A 23,888-nucleotide genomic window follows, 5' to 3' on the forward strand; every position below is an offset into this window, starting at 1 on the left:
TAAATCATAAAAATGATCTGTTATACTTTTATGGTTCATTGAATCCTAGAGTCTATTATTAACAGGGGTCAGCGAATTTTTCTGTAAAAGGCCAAACAGTAAATATTTTAAGCTTTGTGGGCCATATGGTCTCAATGGCAACTATTCAATTCTGCCACCGCAATGTAAAAGTAGTCATAGATGATACGTAAACAAATGAGTGTAGCTGTGTTCTAATGCGACTTTATTTAGAAATACTGAAATTTGAATTTTATGTCATTTTCTTGTAATATGGAATATTTTTTGGATTCTTAAAAATCATTAAAGAATGTAAAAATCATTCAACCCTTATAAGATCAATTAGAAATGGTAAGTTTTAATGGTCTTTAAAGGCTAATTCAATATCTGAGACAACATCAAGGATTACAGTGCTTATGACATCCTTTATTCAATTCACATAGAAAAAAGCATGCAGTATTAATGTAAAACAGTACAGTATTAATGTAAAATGTTCAGTGCACATTAGATAAACAAGTCATTAGCATACAAACCATTTTTAAAGGCCTATATTGGCATACCAAACATGTTTAGAATATACTTTTTCAGAGCCTAAATTAAAAATTGTGCTTAGCTCACCTATTCTCAACACTCTTCATGAAAAAAAATTCTGTCCTACATAAAAGATATGCTATTAGCCAACTAAAACTTCTTTTTCTTAAGTAAGGAAAACAGTGCAAGCAAGAACACTACCATGCATACAGAGTTTCCACAAAGAACAGTAACATGCAAACAAGAACTTCACTCCAAAAAAAAAACCTCCCCTGGGATGAAAGTGGATCAAGAATTTGGCAAAGAGCACTTCTGCACCTGTGTATCTGGAATAATGAAGTTCCCACGTTTAGGCTCCTCCAAACCCAACCAACCGTTCTACGCCTTCTTTCCAAAGTAAGAGTAGAAGGCTCAATTTCTGATTTTCAACACACATACAAAAAGATGAGGAAACGAAAGCTACCTGACATAAAACAAATATTTTCATATAGAAAATGTATTCTTTCATTTTAGCAAAAGGTTTTCACAAAAATTGTACAAAACACAATGTTAAAAATGCAAACATACGTACAAAAAAGTCTTTAAAAAAAAAAGTAAATGAGTATTGGACTAAGGTTAGAGTGCTATTTCTCCACCATGGCCCTGCCTAAAAGTTGGGCCACCACTAAACATAAATAAAAAAGGGCAAGCAAAATTATTTTTACCCTAGGAAAGCTTTAAAGAACTCAAGTGTCTTATGAGCAGTGTGTAGACAACACAAAAAGTCTTATTTAAGAAATCCAAGTTCTGAGGACAACCAAGGCTCATTAATAGGCCACTGTATCTAACAGCTAAATTAAGATTCAAGAAAACAAAATACACCCAAACCAGATACATATAATATTCATGAAACTATCTTTTCTAGTTAAAAAGATGCCCAAATGAAACTGAAAAAGGACAAATTCTTTAAAATGAACAGAAGTATTTGGGCTACAGGCTAAACCACCATTCTGACTTGACACTTGACTACAGATTATCAATTCAAAATCATACAGAACTTTTACGAGGGGAAAAAAGTAACTTTAAAAACTTATATTCCTCTCAGGACAAAAACATAAATGACACCTTTCTAATGAGTCAACTTTTAGTTGCTTTTGATGGGCTAGCATTGGAAAGACTGCTCTGGATTTTTCTTTTCGCTGATTGATTCATATTTTTATTCCTCTTCTCAGGCACAAAGGAGGCAGACCATGGAGACTGAAGGTGGTTATGAAGACCATGCATCTCTGAAGTCATCTTAAACAAAGATGACCCAAACCGCTGATCTTCAAATAGCCGGTGTGAACTGCTTAACAAAACACCCTGGGAAAACTCAGTCTGAAACAAACAGCTCGGGGGTTTGATTTCATTAGTTCCTGGGTTAGAACTAGTATGAAGAGAAAAATCTTCATTCATTTCTTGGTCAGATGGAGAGAGGAGAAAAAAAGAAGTGGGTTTCCATTCATTCCCATTTTCTAACTGATCAGTAGTTAGAGAACCTTTGGAAAGGTTTGGCTTAGTTCTTTCCTCCAACTTATCTGGTTCCTCAAGAAATTCACTGCCTTGAGATGACTTGGATAATCCATCCAGATCCACGGACTTAAAACCATTATTACAAGGGCTCTTGCTGTTGTCAGATTCCGACATCATTGAATCCAGTTCAGAGATTTTGTCAAGGTAAGCTGCGTCCATTGATGCCTCACTGGATGTTCTTGTCCGATTCATTTCAAAAGAGCGAATAGAATTCAACCTTTTGGATAAGCATGAGCCTGATTTTTCACTTAATTTTAAAGAAATTTCTCCAACAGAATTTGCTATCGTGTTCCCCTCTGAGCTTTCAAAATCCAAGTTTTGGGCATAGCTTGTGGAACAACAGTCCCAAAACCCTGTCTTTGAGGAAGTAAAACATTCTGATTTCTTTTCATTTTCACTTCTATCATCTTCTGATGAATCTTTATTACAAACATTCGGAGAATCACAAAAATCATCAAACACCAATTTTCTGAGATGATTTGAGTGCTTTTTGGAACCTACTGCTTTGACCACAGAGCTCTCTCTGTTTTCTGGAGTACTGAGCTGAAGGCAACTAAGGGACAAAGGAGTACAAGGAGCTGGAAGATCATAAAGTTCTTCATCTTTGTAGGGTATACAATCACTTGGTTTATTACCCCATTCTCTTTCCAAGTAAGTATCCATACTTGTATCTGTGACATCTAACATTATTTCCACCTGTTTCTGATATAGGTCTTTGTTCTTCGAACAATTTGGTTCTGTTTTGCTGGTGCATTCCTGCCTCGCAGAACTGCTAGAAGGTTTTGCCAGGTGAGAACTTGAGGTGGATGAGCCAACCTGCTTTCTGGCACCATCACCTTGACTCTTTGAGGCCATATCCTCCTCGTTACCTATGCTCCCCTTGCCATCAGTAGAAAGTGCTCTCTGGCAAATGGAATTCATAGCTTCCTTCTCTTCACTTGAATTTTTTAGCTGTGCAATTTGAGATTCTAGTTCCTCTATATATTTATCACTTCGTTCCAGGGCTTTCTTGAGGCGATTGGTTTCACGTTCATGCTGTTCTACTTTGGACTGAAGAGCAGCTACTGTAAACCTTCCAAACCTGCAAGGAATGGAAAGATAGTTAAAACTTTAGAGTTCGAGCTTTTTTCTTTACTTTTCAAAGTTTAAGAATACAAACTGTCCCAACCCATTCCAATTTCACCTACCAGTGACATCTCAGACCATTCAAAGAACAGGTCAAAGCAATGCCAGATGTATTAGTTTCACAAAAGAGTTTTTCCACTTTATGTAATAATACGCATGTGATAACAATGGCAAAGATCTAATAGGATAGATAGATAGATCTGATTTTGTGGTCAAATCAGATTAGTAGTAGCAGAGATGCAGAAACTCATGGCTGATTTCCCTTCCAAGAGCTAGCTCTATCAATTCAGCTCATATATGTATGCAGGGTTATCCCCTAAAACAATGGCAAAGATTTATGATAACATTTGAACAGTGGTCCACATCTTGAAATATTTACATTCAATCATTTTCCTATCGTACAGCAGTGTTTTACAATACATTTCTTATACAATGTCACCTTGTCAAACATAAAATGCCAATTTGAAATTCAGAAATCTTAGCAGTCCCAGCAGGAGTGGTTTTAAATACTTATTTGGACCCTTTCAATTATAGCCACCCTTGATCTGAAGCTTTTACTTGGCCTTTTTGAACACTGGGCTTTAATTCATTCTAGCTCTACTTATTTTTGGCATTTTACAACTGTGTGGAACATCAATCTCATTTCTTCCAACTTTGAAATACAAAGTCAGTGCTTGTGGTTCCAATATATTACACATAAAAACATTTTCACATTTCCTGAAAAGGAACATTTTGGAGAGTAACTGAAAAAAGAACATATCAAAAATTCACTTCTTTTACTCAGGATTATCTTGTTTTCGTTATTCCCTTAAAATGGGTACTGGGGGTGGGATGCCCCAAGTGGCTCAATTGGTTAGGCAGCTGACTGTTGATTTCTACTTGGGTTGTGATCTCAGAGTCATAAATTGAGCCCCACGTGGTGCTCTGCCCTCAGTGTGGAGTCTGCTTGAGATACTCTCCCTCTGCCCTTCCCCTTTTGCACTCACTCTCACATGCATGCTCTCTAAAATAAATAAATAAAAATAAATCTTAAAAAAAAAAAAAGAATTGGGTATTAGGTTCAACTCAGAAAACAGTTTTGAGCACCTAGTATGGGCTGACATTATATCTGGAGCTGGGGATACAAAGATCAATAAGACTGTCCCAGCTCCAATGGATATAAAAGGTCTACCTTTAAATTCCATCTGAACATCAAAGAAAATTCCATCTTTTAAGAAATTGCTTCTTATGAGCCAATAAACATAAGCACTGCATTCTAACCCCATGGAAAATACTTTTCTCTACAAAAATTCTTTTAAAAAGCTTCTTTCTATCATCTTGAAGAATTCACAGATTGTCTATTTGGAGGAAAGTACTTGAGAAGGTTACTTCTAAATTTTCTTTTATCTATGGGTTTATCTTTTTCTTCCTTTCCCCTTTAATTATAAGAGTAATTACAATTAAGGGACATCTGGGTGGTTTCTTAGTTTTGGCTCAGGTCCTGATCTCAGGGTTTGTGGTATCCTCAGGTCTCATTCAGCAGGGAATCTGCTTTCCCTCTCCCTCTGTTTCTCCTACCCCCAAATCACACGCTTTCTCTGAAACAAATAAATAAATCTTTAAAAAAAGTAATTACAATGAAGAGAATATACTAGGTATTTAAAAAAAACTATAAAGAAGAAACCCAACAGTAATAATCTTTTAGAGACAACCACTGTATAGTTTTATTACTCTCACTCAATGCCCAACACCTCCTCCTACACTCCAGCCCAATTCTCGCTTTAGCTCATTCCGACACAATCCCAGCTCTGGTCATTAGGGGGAAAAAAAGCAGGGCAGAGGTAAACATAGATTCTTAAAATCTCAGAGTTAGAAAGGGCCTTAAAAGACACTGTACTGAATACTGATCTACTCACTACAATTAACTGAACTCCCAGAAAGAGCACACTCCCTTCAGCCTCTAAAAAACAAAGCAAAAACCACAGGTATAACAAAAACAAAATCAACTACAGTAACAAGCCTCCCTATATTAAAACCAAGTTTACTACTATGAGTATCAAGTTAAGTCAATGATGGTAGTTGTTCCTTCTTTGTTAAGAGAAAAATGTTTTGGTTTGTAAATGTATTTGTAGTTTCTTCAAGGGAATTTTAAAGAGCAGATAAAGATCGTAAGGACATCAGCAAAGATGTTTGTGAGTTCTTGATTGTAACTACTCTATAATCGAGTAACCCACATATTTCTAAATGGAAAAAAAATGTGTAGCATGTTTATTTCATGCAAACAGCAAAAGTGACAGCCTTAAATTTGCTTACCAAGATAAAACTTATTTTTTCCTTAAGTGCAATTTTTACAATAAAGGTAAACTCAGAAAAAAAAAATCAAACAATTTGGAATCAAATACTGTTACTAGATAGTAAGTCAGCTATTACCAAGGTATGTCCTTGGGAACTCAGAGACTTATATAAGAAAAGACTAATGACAAATAGTCTTTCCCAAAAGTTTCCCAAAATCTTATTATGTTTTTAAAAGAAGTTAACAAATGGTTCCGCATTGGAAGTCAAAATAACAGTCCCAATTGTGTAATTTTTCTGTTATTTCAGAGAGAAAGCTGAAGTGCTATGAGAACTAACAACAAAGGTCAGCAACGGAGCACATATGACAGGGACAGCAAGCAGAAGTCACTGATGGAGCCAGCTGTTTTCTAAAAGGTCACTGCCCTCAATTCCCCAAAGTTCCATTTCAATACTTTACAAGTCTATAATACTTTGAGTGATCAGACCTTTTTACCATGCTAATCAGAGGCCTGTGCTGGTGAGCAAACTAACAGAAATGTAGGGTGAAACCATGGAACTGATCAATTAATTAATCAATCCATGTAATTTTTTTGTCTCTCTCTCCCCCATTAGAGTATAAGCTCCAGGAAAGCAGGGAGTCTATCTTATATTTCACTGCTAGCTCCCTAGAACAATTCCTGGCATATAGGAGTCCTATTAAATACTTCTTGAATAAATGTTATTTTCTTACTTTAAGATCCATCAATGGCTTACATCAAGAGAGAACCACCACCATAGCACCAGATAAGCCAAAGGTCCTTGGGTCTCTTCTATATGTAAGTATTCTGATTTACTATGTTACTAAACTGAATGTTTCATACATTTGACTCTCTTTCTTTTTTGTCTTTATTTCTTCCTTTTTTTTTTTCATTGACACCAAAGAATGCAACAGAGAACAACATATACAGAGTATAGTTCTGTGGCTTTTTGTTTGTTTGTTTGTTTGACTACAGGCTTGCCATCCTATACTGCTCCTTCTAAATAAAACCTTCCATTTTAACTTTAGCAAAAGAATGGAAACATATGAGACTTTTGACATAGCTATTAGGGATTTTAAGCTAACCCTCAATTACTATATTATATTTGGCAAAGGAAATTAATCAAGTCATATAGAAGTAACAATTAGGGCTGCCTATCTGATGCTATATTTCCATAAAAGAAGACAATGAAGATAAGAGCTTATTTAACTTTGGGTTTTAATACTCTTATTCACACTAATTCCAGATATTTCCAGAGTACATAACATTAAACGAATCAATGCCAAGGCAAGCCGGAGGGAATTCTAACATCATTTACCATACTTCCTTTTCCTGAGCAAATTTCAAAATGGAGTATTTTTATAAACATTCCATTAGAGACCAAAAGGCTTTGATTTTGAAAGTAGCAGTGATGGCCAAAGGCTTCATTATGTCAGAGAAAACATCGTAAAGCAGTTTGGGAGCTGCAACTGATATATCGGAAGTGTGCTAGAATCTGGGAGAAGCTTAAAGAATTTTTCAGTGTACAATGTTAACCTATATGTACACTCTGGATTAAGGTTCCCCTTGTTCAAAAAGCTACAGAGGTAGAAGACTGTTCCTGTCCCCACTAGCAGTAAGAGAAATGAAAGCCCTACTAGTTTGACCTCTGAGGTATTACCTAGAGCAGATTTTCCCTAACAATGAAAAGCTCCTCAGTCCACATTTTCTCACAGCCCATCACACAGGGGTAACAAGAAGTGCTTGGAGGTGATCAAAAGAAAGCAACTGCGGTAAAAAAAATAAATCCCAGAACCAAGTACCAGAAGACCTAACCTTCTAGTGCTATGCTGCCATTAACAAGCTGTGAGAACTTTAGCGATTAGCTTGCCTCTCTAGTTCTCAATGGATCCCCAACAAGACAGAAAAAGGCAGCCAGCCCAGGGGGTGGCTGAGACTACTAAACTTCAGAAACATCTTCAGGACATAGAGGGACATCAGGAAAGTGAACTCACCTGCCCCCCCACTTATCTTTGATTTCATATCTTTTCCTTACTTACTAGGTAAGGAAGTAATTATGAAACAAAATGAAAGTAATCTTTGGATCTGGACCAGCTTTTCTGATCTGGTCTATGTGACAGTTTTCTAGCGTTGATATCCTTGCTGTACATGCTTCTAATATGCATAAATTTCAGTTGCTACAGTTTAGTTAAATAATACCAATTACTTAACAATGTGGCTCAAATTTACCACATTATATTAACTATTATTATATTAACATAACTATTTTATGCATGAAACTGCATAAAATAAAAACTTCAACACTCGCTTTTCAGTTCACAGAACACTACATAAATAACAGATGTACATCAGTGACCAATCAGGTCACTTCTTTCAAAGTCTGAAAGTAACTGGTCACTCTGCATCAGTCATTCAGTTCACACACAGACAGTAAAACATGTAGTCCCATCACATACATTTTACAAGAATGGATAATCAAAAGACAGAACTGGCCAACAAAAATGAAGGTGCAGCAAATAATTGAATAGTGATCAATGCTACAAGTAAAACTGGAACCAGGGATCCCTGGGTGGCGCAGCGGTTTGGCGCCTGCCTTCGGCCCAGGGCGCGATCCTGGAGACCCGGGATCGAATCCCACGTCAGGCTCCCGGTGCATGGAGCCTGCTTCTCCCTCTGCCTGTGTCTCTGCCTCTCTCTCTCTCTCTCTGTGACTATCATAAATAAATAAAAAAAAAAAAAAAAAAAAAAAAAAAAACTGGAACCAAGTGTAAATGTAATTATTGAAGAACTGACCATGGAAATTTTGAAACTGTCACTATTCCAGAGACTCTAGCAACACCTGAGAACTTGGAAGCAGTAAACTTACTGATAAAGAAAAGTAGTTGTGATAAAAAGAATAAAGTTGTCTAGAAATGACAGGCTAGCAAAAACCTTCACATTTGAGCAATATGGAGATGTTTCACAACATAGTAAGCATTAAGGATAAAATGTTGGAAGCTGATGCAAACTTAGAAGTATGACAATTCGTCAAGGCATTATAGGACAGGAAGACAGGCACTATTCAGATTATTTTCCACAAGGTTTTTACAAAGAAATTAAATACTTCTCAATGTTTCTAATGTTTTAAATTATACTACATAAATATTAATGTACTAAATATTAGTTTTACTCTTTTTTCATTTCCATATACATTTATAACTGATAGTAAAAGACTTCATGTTTTGACAAAAATTATTAAAGTTTATAAAGCAACTTGATTTTTCCTATTGATTATTAAGACTACTTTTCATGGTTTTTACTTGAATGGCCTTTTTTATGGTCCTATACAACTCTGCAAAGTGAGAATTACCTCACTAAACGAATAGCTGATATGTAAGAAAAACAAGTAAACCTAAGTGAGTCTTGAAATTTTTTTAAAGAGCTGTCACTTTACCTACCCTAAGAAAGAATAACCTATTCACAGAGGGAATTTTATTGTATGGTTTACACAACTGCGGTTGCATATCTTCTCATTCCCAGACTTTCAGAGATAACAGAAAAGTATCTTATTTTAAACATAGAGGAGAGGTAAGGTTTCACAAAGGAAGAACATTCCATTATTCCTTTCTCTTTCCTAAATACATTCTCCTAAAGCAAAATTCACCAGTTGGAGATTCCTTAAATTTGCAAACTCCTCTTTTTAATTACATATAACTGAAGTGAGTAGCTTATAATATCAACTCTTCAGAAACATGAATTTTGATAAGAGTAGGAAGAAAAGGGAGAGGCCCAAGTGCTATGTCCTGCCTCATGCTTATGTGTGCAGGGTGCGTAGAGGGGCATATTTCAGGGAAAGGCAGAGAGGATCAGGACTGTAGGAAGCTGTACTTGGTGATGGGGGCCTTTCTCTTTCCCTGCTTCCAAGAAGTTGTCTGTGTATTTACCCTTATCTATCTCATCCTTGTGTATGTGTCAGGAGGATAGTGGGGGGCATTCTGTCTTTAAACGTCTAGAGAAGCTTTGGAAGTGGCCTACATATTTTTATCTCCTGCAGAACTGTATGACTTGTCAGTGTTTCTTCAAGAGTTTTCTCTTTTTAAAATTAAACACTCAGTTATGAAAATGCTACATTCTTAATTAATTAATTCTTAATTTATTAATCATAAGAGTACTGTCTATGACCGATCCTAGCCATACAAGTCGGTTCCACAAAAATATGTGAAGTAATCTGAGCCATACTAAGAGAACAGGAAGAAATTCTTCCCCCCTGACGATTCAAGACACTTCTTTTTCTGGACCATCATCAAATAAACAAAAGAAAGAAACAGCCCCTCAATAAATGAATGAATGAATGAATGAATGAATGAATGAAGTGAACTTTTGTGTTGGAATTTACCAAGAGTAAATGTAACAAGTAAGTCTTTAACAGTAGCCTGATGACTACTGATAATGATTCTGACAAAAATAATAGCAGCAACCACAATTTATTCAATGCTTACTTGCATCAAGCACATTGCTATATATGTGTATTACATATTATCTTTTTAATTTAATTGTCGTGTCAACCCAATGACGGAAAATCTGTTGTTTTTATTTTAAAGATGATAAATGAAAAAGACTGTCTCTTGCTTAAGGATTTGCAGAAAGTGGCAGGAATGGGATTTGAATTCAAGCATGTCTGAGTCCAAACACCATGTCTGACATTATATGAAGTGCCTGAATGTAAGATCCCTTCTTCAATAAACATAAGCACCTTTTTATACTATAAAGTAATGTAAAATGCAAGCTAGGTTTGCTGGGTATACAGTCTGTACACATTGTTAAGTAACTAGGACTGTTGCAATATTTATTAATACCTACATTTGCTAATAAAACATGGAGAGGAAACAAGGAAACAAGATGTATGTATGTATGTACACATATGTATTCACAAAATTGATATTTATCAAACACCTACTATGGTTTTAGACACAGTTTCTATTAAAGTGGCCTTGCAGGAAATTATAGCATAGACACATCACCCTGACAAATGCCAACCCAAAGAGGTTAGCTCTGGGTTGAGATATGAAGACTAAATCTGAACCTGAACCATAAATTTGAAAGCTCCATCTTTAATTGTGCTCACAACAGAAAGTATACATGATCATCTTGTCTACCTTATGCATAATCAGCAGGCATCTTCAACTTTAAGGAAACAATATTTACTTGAAATGAGCAAAATGTTAAATGCAATATTTAAGGGCCTAAGCATTACATATGTATTTGTCCCTGGGTCTAATACTGAGGAATTAAAAAAAAAATACAAGCTATATTATGCTGCATCTTAGTTTTAGCATAAAATAGAAAGTGCTTCAACCTTTGTAAGAATAAATAAAACTCACAATTTCCTCCTTAAAGACAAAGGTCTCACATAGACAGTGGAACTAGGTAAAGAATTAAGGCCCAGGCAGCAATTCTTCCTCCCTCTACCTCCCAAAGGTACTGTTTAAAGATTAAGGTATAGTCTGTTTTGCAAGCTTTTGAATGCAGAGCAGAGTTTTAAAATAACAGCTCACATTAATACAATTTTGTTTTATTATTATTTTAAAGATTTTACTTATTTATTCATGAAAGACACAGAGAGGGAGAAGACAGAGACATAGGCAGAGAGAGAAGCAGGCTTCTCGCAGGGAGCTCAACATGGGACTCGATCCCAGATTCTGGGATCATGCCCTAAGCTGAAGGCAGATGCTCAACCCCTGAGCCACCCAGGTGTCCCTTATTAATATTTTTTAAAGGTTTTATTTATTTATTCATGAGAGACACAGAGAGAGAGAGAGAGAGAGAAAGAGAGAGAGAGGCACAGACATAGGCAAAGGGAGAAGGCGGCTTCCCTGTGGGGAGCCTGCTGTGGGACTTGATCCCGGGATCCCGACCTGACCCAAAGGCTCAATCAATCATTGAGCCACCCAGGCATCAATAAAATTTTAAAGAAAGTTTTGTGCATGTGTTTATTTCATTAAACTAACCATGTATTTGTAGTTAAAAACTGTGATGTTGAAAATTGTTGCTGAGATACCTAGAAACTCCTAACACAAACGACCTTAGTGTTGGGCTGCATATGGAAATTGAACATGAACAGATTCCCTTTCGTGGTCTCTAAAAAGGGCTGACATATGTATATATTAACTGCCTGTGAAGGTGGACTACTCTTTTTACTGTGGAATAAATTCCATTTTATTTGATAAATATATTTCAATTCCACATAGAAATGCCCTATTTTTCTGCCCCAATAGAAAAGATCAGCCTTGAAATTTACAGGACATCAGTGGGGATTCTAATCTTTTGTAGAAAGATAGAACATATGACATGCTATTTCATATCTTTTTACAGTTCTAAAAGGAATAAAGGATTTAGATCTTTCTCCAAAATATAATAATCTTAACAACAACAAAAATCTCAATAGTGTAAGAAGACAACTATTGTTATATGAAAAAAGCATACTTAAAAATCTCTGGACTACTATCTACACATTTTTCACTATAGTTAAATCAACCTCTCTCTCACCATGAGGAATAATCTATTTTCTTATTCTTCCAACTCCAAAGGGAATGTTTATTAACATGAGAAACAACCTAAAACAAAACAAAATAAAACAAAAAAACTGTGATCCAGCCACCCTGTAATTATTACTCTGATGACAGTTACTGAGGACTTAAAGTATGCGGAGGAAATATGAGAAAAGAAAACAAAAGGAGGAGAAGACGTCTTTGTTCTCAAGCAGTTCCTAATCTTTCTGACAACCTTGTTGCTTAGTCATTAGCATGCATTGCAGGCTCCTAAAATCTCTTATCAATACAATAAAGACAACTTGACAGAAACTGCAGTAACTGTCCATCCCCAATTAGCTGAATGCCCAGAGAAGGGCCCCTCAGGCAGCTGAGGGGCCTAAGCACACCTGGCTGTCACAGTCTGGCCCCAGGGTATCATCAGGCTCCCCTGACAGTCTACAAGTTCCCCTTCCGGGAAAACCAAAGGGCATAGCAGAATCAGTCATCAGATCAGGCTGGGGTCAAATACCAGGAATCATGGCATTTGTCAGAGAAGAATCATGAGAAGCAAAAAAAGGCCAGAATAGGTCAAGAAGGGACAATAGCCAAGGCCAGCAGACCAGAGGTGTTGCTGAAGAAGCCAAAAGACAGCAGTAATCTGAGTGGTACTGGCATGTTTTAAGATACGGGTTAGGAAGAGCGTGAGCCACGAAGGAGCCACAGCATGGAGGTAGATAAAGGCAGGAAAAACCCAGTTCAAATAAGGAGATTCAGATAAGAAATCCTGTCCAGTAGCCCAGCAACATCACCTCCTCCTCTCCCCTTTCTAACTCGCAATCTCTAAGACGACTCAGGAAAACTTCAGGAAATCCCTCTGCTCTCCTCATATGGAGAAAATGCCAAGAATTTTGGGATTTCCTGTCCTTGTAAACTCTTTGTACTTTAAGCTTCAAGGAAGCTCAAAATCTTAATTCCCTGGTTAGTTCCTTCCATATTGTGGCATGAATATAAGGACTCCTTGCTTCTGCCAGACTCTAGAGAAGGAACTCCCTCTCTCACACACATGTATTTTATACAGATACCCATATGGCATGCATTTTTAAAAATATGTCTTAGCTCCAAGAAGCTAGTTGGTAGATTAACTGGGCATGACAGTCATGGAACTTGAGAGTATAACACGTGATCCTTAATAACATAAAAACAATGGGAATAACAAGAGAAGTGTTTCCTCTGTCTTAGGAAATCATGGAATGCTTCACAGATAGAGTGACAACTGCAGGTAATTTACAAAGCAGAATAAAAACGAAGAGGCTAATGGTGAGGACCAGGGAAAGCAAAGGAAAAGGCATGAGTAAAGGTGCAAAGGCATGTCATAATATGCTAAATCTGGGTTCAGTGAGAAATTCAGCATGGCCAAAGCAGGGTGTAAGAAAGGGAAGATTGGAGAGGACACAAAAAGGCCAAAGCTTGTCATATGGTAAAGAGCTTCACATACTTACAAAGAAATTTGGGCTTTGAGGACAACAGGGAAGCATCAAAGGTTATTAAGCAAGGGAGTGAGATGATTAAATTTATATTCTACAATCCTGGCAACAATAAGGCAGATGCTTTAGGGCTGAGAGTGGAAAAGAAGAGCAAGCAGTCAGAAGGTTGTTTAAAATAGGCTAAGCAAGAAATCATGTGGATCTAAACTAGTGGGAATGAGAAGATGGATTACAGAGACATTTAAGAGGTAGGATAGATAGAATATACTAAACAATTAGGTGTGGGATGAGGAGAAGACGTGGAGAAACAGAAGACTGAGGTTTTTATCTGAAGCAACCAGATGAGTAGTAAAGCCATTAAGGAGGATAGGAACAAAGCAAGAGGATAAACAATCTTTTGAGTAGAATGGATAATGGATACAATTATTTAGACACACAACTCTATCAGTTCTTTGTGCTACACACTGTTCCAAGGACATAAAATTATTTCCGTTAATCCTCGCAATACCACATCATCCACATTTTATATAAAGAAAATGATGGCTCCAAGGGATTAAGTAATTTATGGAGTGTTATTTATCTATTCATTTAATTATTCAACAAATATTTATCAGATGCCTTTAAGGTGCTGGGGTTTTGCAAGTGAAGGGAATAGGCAGTAAGATCCTTACTCTTGTGGAGCTTAGAGTTTAGAATGGAAAAGACGGACAACAAACAAGCAATTAAACAAAGAGATAATTCCTGATTAGGGGTAGGAATACAATAATACTATAACCTCAGTTCAGCACTAGCTGTGGGCTCTGTTATAAGCACATTTCAAGTTTTAATTCACTTAACCCTTACTACAACCTATAAGATTGGTACTACTGTTGGTCTCATTTCACAGAAGACAAGTACAAGACATACAAAAAGGTTATCTTCCCCCAAATCACAGAGCTAGTAAGTAGACAAAACCAGAGTTCAGTCCTAGGGAGTCTGGCTCTGGAGTCTGTGCTCATAATCACACACTATACTGCTTTGTCATACTATGATTTTATTACTACGGTATTACAATAAGACAGAGTAAGGACTTAGAAGGTACTGGAGCAGAGGGCTGCTTTAGAATGAATGATCAGGGAAGGCCTCTCTGAATCTGATGACAAACAGAAGGAAGCAACCACATAAAGATCTGCAAGCAGAATATTCCTTTTTTTATTTTTTTTTTAAGATTTTATTTATTCATGAGAGACAGACAGAGACGGTCAGAGACATGGGCAGAGGGAGGAGCAGGATCCGTGGGGAGCCCAATGTGGGACTTGATCCCAGGACCTGAGGATCATAACCTGAGCTAAAGGCAGACGCTCAACCACTAAGCAACCCAGGTGCCCCTGGAAACAGAACATTCTAAGCAGACAGAAAAAGTCCAGCATATTTTAGAAACAGAAGGCCAGTATGGCTGGAGCAGGATGAGCTGGGGGAATGAGATGAAGTGGAACAGGCAAACATAGACTAGTCTGTAAAGAATCTAGATTTTATTTTAGGAAAAAACAGGACACTTTTAGGTAGAAGACTTATATAACTTGATTTATATTTTATGAAAAAGGTAATTTCAAGTATGGTGAAAATGAATTGGGTAGAAGAAGAAGGGACAGAGTGGAAGCAGGGAAATTTGAGTCCAGGTAGCCTGTCTCCAGAGTTAAGCATTTATTTAAGCACTATGCTTTATGGTGAATTTAAGGTATAGGATCTTGGGTGAAGGTATAAAACAGACGGAAATATGAATCTACAGCTGAGGAAAAAAGGGGAGGCCAAAAATTTATTAGATTGTATTTTTATCTCTGACATATATGTAGATGATTACTAAAGCCATAGGAGTAAATGAAATGGTTCATCAAGGAACACGAATATAGCCCAGGTCATAATTTATGAAATCTATTCTTTCCTCTTCAGAATACTTTTTTTCTTATACTAATAATAGGAAATACTGTTCACTATCCAGAGAGAATCTGGAACCTTTATCTTCCCCTAGAAGGAGCAGGGGCATGGGGGAAGATTGGTCCATAATGACAAGCCTTGGGGTTGCTGTGCAGTAAAAGAGCTGCATGCAGGGAGACATTATCAAATCCATAGATCTCACTAAAGACACAATGACAAGAACACATAACATTCCTGAATACATATTTATAGAAAGGAAAGCCATTAATCCAACTATAACCAAGTTTGATATTAATGACCTACAGAGTTTTGTACATGGAGTTTAACACCCTCTGCTGTTAAGGTAAGTTAGTAGCCAAAGGCAAGAACTGTTGCTCCACTAAAGGCTCATAATAGCTGGCACAATCCCTGCCCACAGGGGGGAAAAAAGGGCACAACTGAATAGAAAGATCTCAGACAGAGGACATGAAACTTTCAAATGCTTTATTTACAAGTCAATTCTTCATATCTCTTCAAGCTAAAAATAAATAAAAAAAAAATGACCAAAGAACTCCTAATTCTATCAAGGACAAGTTTATCTACATTCCTGGGCACAGTTTAGGAACAGTAATTGAAGCCAAGGGAATTCAGCAAAATGAGAAATGTTAACACTAAAGTCTTCCCTCAGCTTCTTCTCATTCTTGTTTTTCTACCATGTGGAGGTGTGACTCTTAGCATTGCTCACTAAACAGGAGACTAAGAATAGGACTTTCTGTTTAAAGCACAGAGTAATGGAGGTAGTAGTCATGCTAACCAGCTATTTAAGTGGGGATAATGATGGCCACTATGGAGAGATGTGCAAATTACATAGAGGACTTCTGATGAGTTTGAGAAGGAAGTCACCATGTTTCCTGAGCATAACTGGAGCTAAAGGGACTACTTAGTATCTCTAACAGCTCAAGCTGTTTCCCTGCAGCTCAGAATGCTTTCCTCCTAATAGAAACCTCTATCCTTCAAAGCCAGGCTCCAGTCCTGCCTCTTGATGAAGACTCTTTCCACTGAAGCACACTAGTCATTCTCAACTCCTATGGCTGTCTCTGCTATTTTACTTAGTATCTGTTTAGTGTCTGTTTTATGTCTTTTTGTCTCTTGCCTTCGGTAGATTATGAGTTTCCTAGAGGCAGAGACCATGTTTTATGGATTTTATTTTTTTATTACAAAAATGTTCAAGCACTCACAGAAGTAGAATAGTGTAGGTGATATATATGTGTAGTGTAGGTGAATATATTCATATTCATCACCCCCATATATTCATCACCTACATTCAATAATTATCAAGATTTTGTCTCATTTTCCTTATATATACATCCCTTTTCTTCTATTAAAATATTCTGTAGTCTATATTTAAGTATTCATTTCTAAAAGAAAATACGGACATTTTCTTAGGCAACCACAATACCTAAACAAAATTAACAGTAATCCCTTGGTATTACCTAATATCTAGTTTATAATCAAATTTATGCAATTGCCTCAAAAATGTCTTGACATGTTTTGTTATGAATCAATTTTCAAAGACGATCCATATACTGCATCTGATTATTATATCTCTTAATTCTTTTATTGTAAAGCATACCTCCCCTTCCCATTTTGCCAATGATTTTTTATTCATTTTTTAAGTTTAAAATCAATTAATTAACATATAATGTATTACTGTTTCATCAGAGGTAGGGTTTAGTGACTTATCAGTTGCACATAATAACCATCTACCGATTTTTCCTATTAAGTGTACCACATTCTGGATTTGTCTGTTTCCTCCTAGTCTTAAAAGCTATGTTTATCATGCATTTACTCAACAAGTATATATTAGGAGCAGAATATGAGCCAGAACTCTATAAAATGCAGTGCTACAACAGTGAATACAACTATAGTCCTGGCTCAGACAGAAGAAAGCCATACAAAATATTAAGTATTAGCAATTATAATATGTGCTATGAAGGGAAAGCACAAAGTAGTAAGAGAAATTATAGCAAGGGAACCTAACCTACTTTAGGGGTCAGCAGGAGTATTTATTTTATATAGTTCAATGCATCTTGTACAATATTATGTAAATAAACATTCAGTACTCCCAGGCTGGCTGGGAGAGTAAATTTTCTTCAAATTATCAGCCTTGTAAGTTAAAGGACACATCACCATCTCTGAAGTTATGAACATCAAAACTGATTCTCTTAGGAGTCCATGTTAAAGAAAGCTGAAAGGGCAAACAAATTGTTTTCCCTAGGTGAAATAAACTATTTTAGAAGAGAAGAAAAATTCAAGAAATGCATATCAAGTCAAAGAAAAAGACCACATTTTCTGGACCACTAGTTTAAATATTAGGACATTTTTGACAAGGAACAGAATGGATATTATTGAAACCTAGAAGAACAAGCTTAGTAGAACTCCTGCCATATTGCTCAAAAGGGCTTTCAGGTTAAAGTTGAGGGAGGAAAACTATCCAGGCACACTTTAAGACTGGCTAGAATGGATGGAAACCAACAGAACAGAAAAACAGTAACAGAGGAGATTAATGATAATCCAGATTTTCATTTTAAAAGGTTACAGCACTATTTTTAAAGTATTACAAAATATATAACTTTCATACAGCACTATCTGCTTGAGACCAGTGTAAATGCTTAAGTCACCCTTGTCCACACCATATGTTAGTCTCGTTGGGAGCAAATACCTTCTGCTATGGCTTATACTGTATTCTCCACCCACTGCCAAATTCACATGTTGAAGCCCTAACCCTGAGTGTGACTATATATATTGATAGAGCCTTTAGGAGATAATTAAGGTTAAATGTGATCATATGGATGAGGCCTTAGTCTGACAGAACTGGTGCCTTATAAGAAGAGGAAAAAAAAAAGGAGTGCCTGGGTGACTCAATTGGCTAAGCATATGACTTGATTTCGGCTCAGGTTATGATCTCAGGATCATGAGATCAAGCCTTGTGCTGGGTGTGGCATGTAGCCTTGCTTAAGATTTTCTCTCCCCCTCTGCCCTCCCTCAACCTCCCACCAATCCCACCAAAAAAAAAAAAGAAAGAAAGAAAATCAAAAATTTTCAAAAAAAAATAAGAGGAAGAGACACCAAAACTCTCTTGCCGACATGTGAAGAAACAGTGTGAATGTGGCTGTCTGCAAGTCAAGAAGAGAGTGCGTGCCAAAAACTAAAACTGCTAAACCTTGATCTGGGACTTCTAGCCTCTAGATTGTTGAGCAAATAAATATTCCATGTTTAAGCCACTTTATCTTTAGTATTTTGCTATGACATCCTAAGCTGACAATTACACTTTCTTAATTCTTTTCTAGTATCAGAGATTTAAAGCTCTCTATTCTGCATGACTTGTAGAATATGCGTAATTTGAAGGATACATCAGAAACTAAAGCTATGTGTATAAAAAACATACCTTGATACCTCATCAAGAAGACAGAATAAAAATAATCAGTTAAGGCTCTTCCCAATGAAGGGAACAAAATGGAACAGATGGTTTTATTTGCTTGCATTTTTTAAATTCTTGAAATTTCATATTTTTTCAACACAAATAGGAGTTCTTCTCAGGTGAACCAGATCTGGGTATTTTCAGCTGTGGTCAGCTTCTCTCTGAATCCCACTAGAGTTTGGTGATGCAGAGTAAACAAGGCTATAAATCAAATGCAATGCATTTAATACCTCAATGCATTGCAAATTGATCTGGAATAGGGGTCAGTTCAAATCGTTTTTTAAGTGAAACTATTCCCCTCCCCTGAAGGAAAGAAATGGAAGTTAAAGATAGCAAGTCCTAAAGTTATAAGAGATTCAGAAGCATGGCTGCTTATTAGAAAAGACAGAGGCCAAGTTTGTTTAGGTAAGATTCTTCCTGTTATTTATCAGGTTGGAGCCATGGATATTTAAAAACACATCCTAGTGGCTGGCATTAAATCTGAAATCTGGTGGGCAACTTTTCAAGAAATAAAAGCTACAAACAAAATAGCTTTAGTTCCATTGAGCATACTGTGGGAAATGCAGCTAATGGACAAGCATTACTGTGACTGGCAAGGCGAGGTGCCAATAAATGAGAAGAGCAGAAATTCAAACCACCACATAACAGCAACATTTCCTAAGCTTATTTCACTAATTTGTCAAAGTAGAACATTATCTGAAGTGAAAGAAAAATGAGGTTGGAAAGCACAGGGGAAGGAACTATTTAAAAGTAAAAGCTATGCTTCTTTCTCTATTGGTTAGTTATCTCTGCTTTGAGTAATTATGGTATACTTCTACCATTTCCTGATACCACACTTGGTTTTACTAAAGGCAATGTTTTCTCTTTTTCACATGATAAGCAGAGAGCTACTTCTGGTAGGATAAATTTCCACTGGTTGCTTTTTCCATTGCCTTGCCTTTTCCAGTAGGAAGAAATAAAGTCTAGTGGTTACAGAAGGAAAATGTGGAGTTCTGATATGCCACTCCTCAGAGAGGGAGTGAAGGGCCATACTCTGCTTACTGGTCTTTTTTTCCCCTAAAGAAGAAAAATTTCAAGTGCTATCTCCCATCTTTTCTCCATCTTTAACTCTCAACTTCCAACTGTTTCTTATAATTTTAAACAAACTCTTACAGGTCAACACTTGTACTCTCTTATTTGGAATGGAATGAAAAATATTCCATCATAAAGGAAGAATAGATTTCCCTAATTGTATAATTAAAACCAGTCTAAAATTCAACAAATAATGCCTTAAATTCTATTTCAGGTAGGTGTTTTAGTATAATGGTTAATGTAATAGTGTAATGATTCTCAGTGAAGCAATACAGCATGACTCTGGGCCTGGACTTCTTGGGTTCAAATCCTATTTCCACCACTTACTAGCTGTGCAGATTACATAAATTAACTTAATCTCTCTATGCCTCTTTCTCCTCATCTATAAATGGAGAACACTAATAGTACATAACAGGTTGTTGTACCTAGCAAAGAGAAAGCACTATACACATGTTAGCTACTATTAAGGTTATTTCAGAGACTATCTAAAGGGCATTATGTTAATCGCCCTCTTTGTTAGTACTATTAAACAGTTTTTAAATTAATTATTTATTTATTTTTAAAGATTTTATTTACTTATTCATGAGAGACACAGAGAGAGGCAGAGACAGGAGAAGCAGGCTCCATGCAAGAAGCCTGATGTAGAACTGGATCCCAGAACTCCAGGATCATGCCCTAGGCTGAAGGCAGGACACTCAACCACTGAGCCACCCAGGCATTCCCTATTAAACAGTTCTATGTAAAATCAAGTGAAAGTTCTGTCTTAGGTCACATAAAGCAATCCTCTTGCTAATCGGATAAGGAAAAAGGATAAGAATGAAATCCTTTCCTGAAAAATCAGTCTTAACTGACACAAAGATTTCACCCAATAACATAAGTATATACTTGACTTTTAGAGCCAAGACACTCTATTTAAATCTACGTTTCAATGAAAAGAGTCAAATGAAAAACACAATGATAGCAGCTTTTTCTAAAACACTGACATAATCTGAAACATTGCTTTGTGAGCAAAATACATACTTCTGGGGTGATCTGTTATCAACTTCAGCCTTCAGTCGTAAATTCTCTCTCACCAGGCCACCATTTTCCAATTTCAATTTTTTATTTGCCTTTAAAAAAGAGTTGAAAATAATTAAGCATTAGCTAAAACAAGTACTTTGTAAAAACTATGTCATGAGCCATCTGTATTTTTGAGAGTGCTACCAGAAAATAGAATACTAGAACATGGCCTTCAGAAACTTAAAATCACCACTGGGAATGACTTGTGAAACTGTGAACACAACCAAGCATTTTTAATCCATATTGCCCAAGCACTTTGCAATTCTCCTATCCAGGGAAATAAACAGAGCTATGTTAGTTAGCTTAGTGTCATTAAGGGACTATAGTAATGGCAAATAAGTTTTTTCCTTTTTTCACAAATGAATATTCTAAGTATAGTAACATTATACTATACGCAGTTATTTGCAAAACTAATGCTAAGAGTTAATTCTTATGAATTATGAGCTATGAGATTGATTTCTGGTTGCTACTTATTTTTTTTTTTTTAAAGATTTTATTTATTTATTTATTTATGAGAGACACAGAAAGAGGCAGGCAGAGAAATAGGCAGAGGGAGAAGCAGGCTCCATGCAGGGAGCCTGATGTGGGATTCGATCCTGGGTCTCCAGGATCACGCCCTGGGCTGAAGGCAGATGCTCAACCGCTGAGCCACCCAGGCATCCTTAAAAATAGCTACTTAAAAATAGCTTTTTAGTGATAACAAATCTAATATAATTAAACTACTTGTTTTCTTTCTTCAAAAGGCTTTCCCAAATGCCTTGGCTCACAACTTCTGGGACTCTCAAAATTGGGTCAATATTTTCTAATAAATTCTAAGGATTCTCTTTTGATAAAAAAAAAAAAAAATCCAACTATGACTTTCTTTTTGAATTGTCCGATACCTACACATTGTCTAACAGAATATTAATTGCTAGAAAATTTAGAAGTTGAATATTGATTCTGGACAAAAAGTAGTGTACCTCAATTTTAGAGTCTTCTTAAAAGCTATTTAAATTCCTCAGTCATTGCATTTTTTAATTCCAATGACTAACACTCCCTAGCCTACAAACCAATCTCACTAACTTGATCAGAGAAACATATTTGACTAGAACACTGACATTTAAAACATTTTAAAGTGAATGGGTCACAAAAACTACTGTCAACAAAAAAGCTTAAACCAAAAGACTTAAAGATTTCAAAAACCTCGGGATCCCTGGGTGGCGCAGTGGTTTGGCGCCTGCCTTTGGCCCAGGGCGCGATCCTGGAGACCCGGGATCGAATCCCACATCGGGCTCCTGGTGCATGGAGCCTGCTTCTCCCTCTGCCTGTGTCTCTGCCTCTCTCTCTCTCTGTGACTATCATAAATAAATACAAATTAAAAAAAAAAAAAGATTTCAAAAACCTGACCAATGTTTTTGACTAATTCCCAGAACTTCTGACTATATTACTTGTCCACCCACACATAAATACCCCAAGAGGATGACAAGAGAGGAAGGACAAAAAGCATTCTTCTGGGTACAACTAGCTCTTGTACTCAGACTCATCAGGGTTCTTTATTGGGCTCCTGAGTAGGTGCTCACCCTCATGGTTGCAAACAAACCAGTACTGTAGAGGGTTAATTCTTTAAGTGACTGATAAACACTATTACTGCCCCTCTGCAGATATAAAGAAAGTCATTTACTTCCTCATACACATAGACAATGAATAAAGCTCTCAAGCATAGCACCATAAGAGGAAGCACTTAGTGTATGCTTTTTGATGATGATGACAAGCTTAAATTAGAAACTCATTTGATTTCTTTTCCTCATCCCTTCCATACTGTATCGCTACATTTCAAGGTCTTTCACCAGTCCTGTGGCTCTCTAATATCCTCTTTATTGACTGGCTGGTTCCTCAACTATCAAAGGTCTTTTCTTTTTTCTTTTTTTCAACAATCAGAGGTATTTTTAGTTTAGGTGGGTAAAGATTACAAAGAGCAAAGTTCTGCCCATTTATTGCACCTAAGAGTAATGAAGACTTGAGCTAACTATTTTGCATTTGCAACACTGATTAGGTATTGATACAGGCCTCATGATGGTTTCAAAACTCACCTAGTCCTGGAAACATCAGAAAACAAGTCTATTTCACTCATTCTATGTAGTCTGAATGTTTTGTGCTCCTGTATTTGATTTATTGTATGTTATTTTGTACTTCACATTCAAATTTTGCTTCTACATTTTTAATTCATTTGTGCCCCAGTATATTGCCTAGTACTACCTAATACCACCACTAGACATCCAAAATGGGCTTATCAAATATCCCAAATAATTCTGAGGTCTCAGTGTAGCTTTGGGTATTGAATTTACCACCTGATCTTTAAAAGAGCAAAGAAAAACTTTTTTATGTATTTTTCTTTCACATATACCCCTTATACCACTTTTATAAGCTCTAGAGTAATGTTTTGATACAGATCCTGGTCTTCAAAGTAACATTTATTGCCAAAAATTTAAATCAAGTTTAATAACTATAAAAAGGAAACCACATAGAACTTAATGATGGGTCAAGAAGTTAAAGGGGACATTACTGTAACTTTCCAGCTTTCTTTCCTTTTCATATCCTCTTTTCGGACAAATCAACAGGCTAATGTTGGCCTTCAATACCCAAAGAAAGTACATTCCTCTAAACTTGGAACAAACTCAGTGCAATTATATCTGTTTTTTTTTTTTTTTTTTTCTCTCTGAAAGCACTATGTTCCCTTCTTTCTCTCATTTTGGCCTTTCCTGAGCTTAAACAACATTTATTTTATAGGTGGGTATACAAAGATGGCTTAGTATTTACACTAAAGTTTCAGACTTCTATGCTACTTAGCTTTACTGAGGATCTGAGGGTCAGTGGTGGTACTTCTTTAAGGAGCTCATTAATGATTCCAAGGAGGCAG

At 36.4% G+C, this 23,888-nt stretch overlaps 1 protein-coding gene and 1 long non-coding RNA gene across 2 annotated transcripts in view; one reads left to right on the plus strand and one right to left on the minus strand.

Annotated features, from left to right (window-relative positions):
* Positions 1 to 335: 335 nt before the first annotated feature.
* The window catches only part of OBI1 (ORC ubiquitin ligase 1), a 41,176-nt gene continuing 17,623 nt past the window's right edge, over positions 336 to 23,888 (minus strand). The window contains exons 5-6 of the mRNA XM_038569835.1: positions 20,954 to 21,042; positions 336 to 3,160 (exon numbers count right to left, since the gene is read on the minus strand). Of these exons, the coding sequence (XP_038425763.1) occupies positions 1,645 to 3,160; positions 20,954 to 21,042 (1,605 nt within the window). The 3' untranslated portion in view covers positions 336 to 1,644. The remainder of the gene's footprint in view (positions 3,161 to 20,953; positions 21,043 to 23,888) is intronic.
* LOC119865208 lies at positions 5,783 to 10,268 on the plus strand. Its single transcript, XR_005376425.1, has 3 exons — positions 5,783 to 5,892; positions 6,215 to 6,293; positions 10,076 to 10,268. It is a non-coding gene; the product is annotated as an uncharacterized LOC119865208 (long non-coding RNA).

This window comes from Canis lupus, chromosome 22 (genome assembly GCF_011100685.1).
Source record: "Canis lupus familiaris isolate Mischka breed German Shepherd chromosome 22, alternate assembly UU_Cfam_GSD_1.0, whole genome shotgun sequence".
Lineage (NCBI taxonomy): Eukaryota > Metazoa > Chordata > Mammalia > Carnivora > Canidae > Canis > Canis lupus.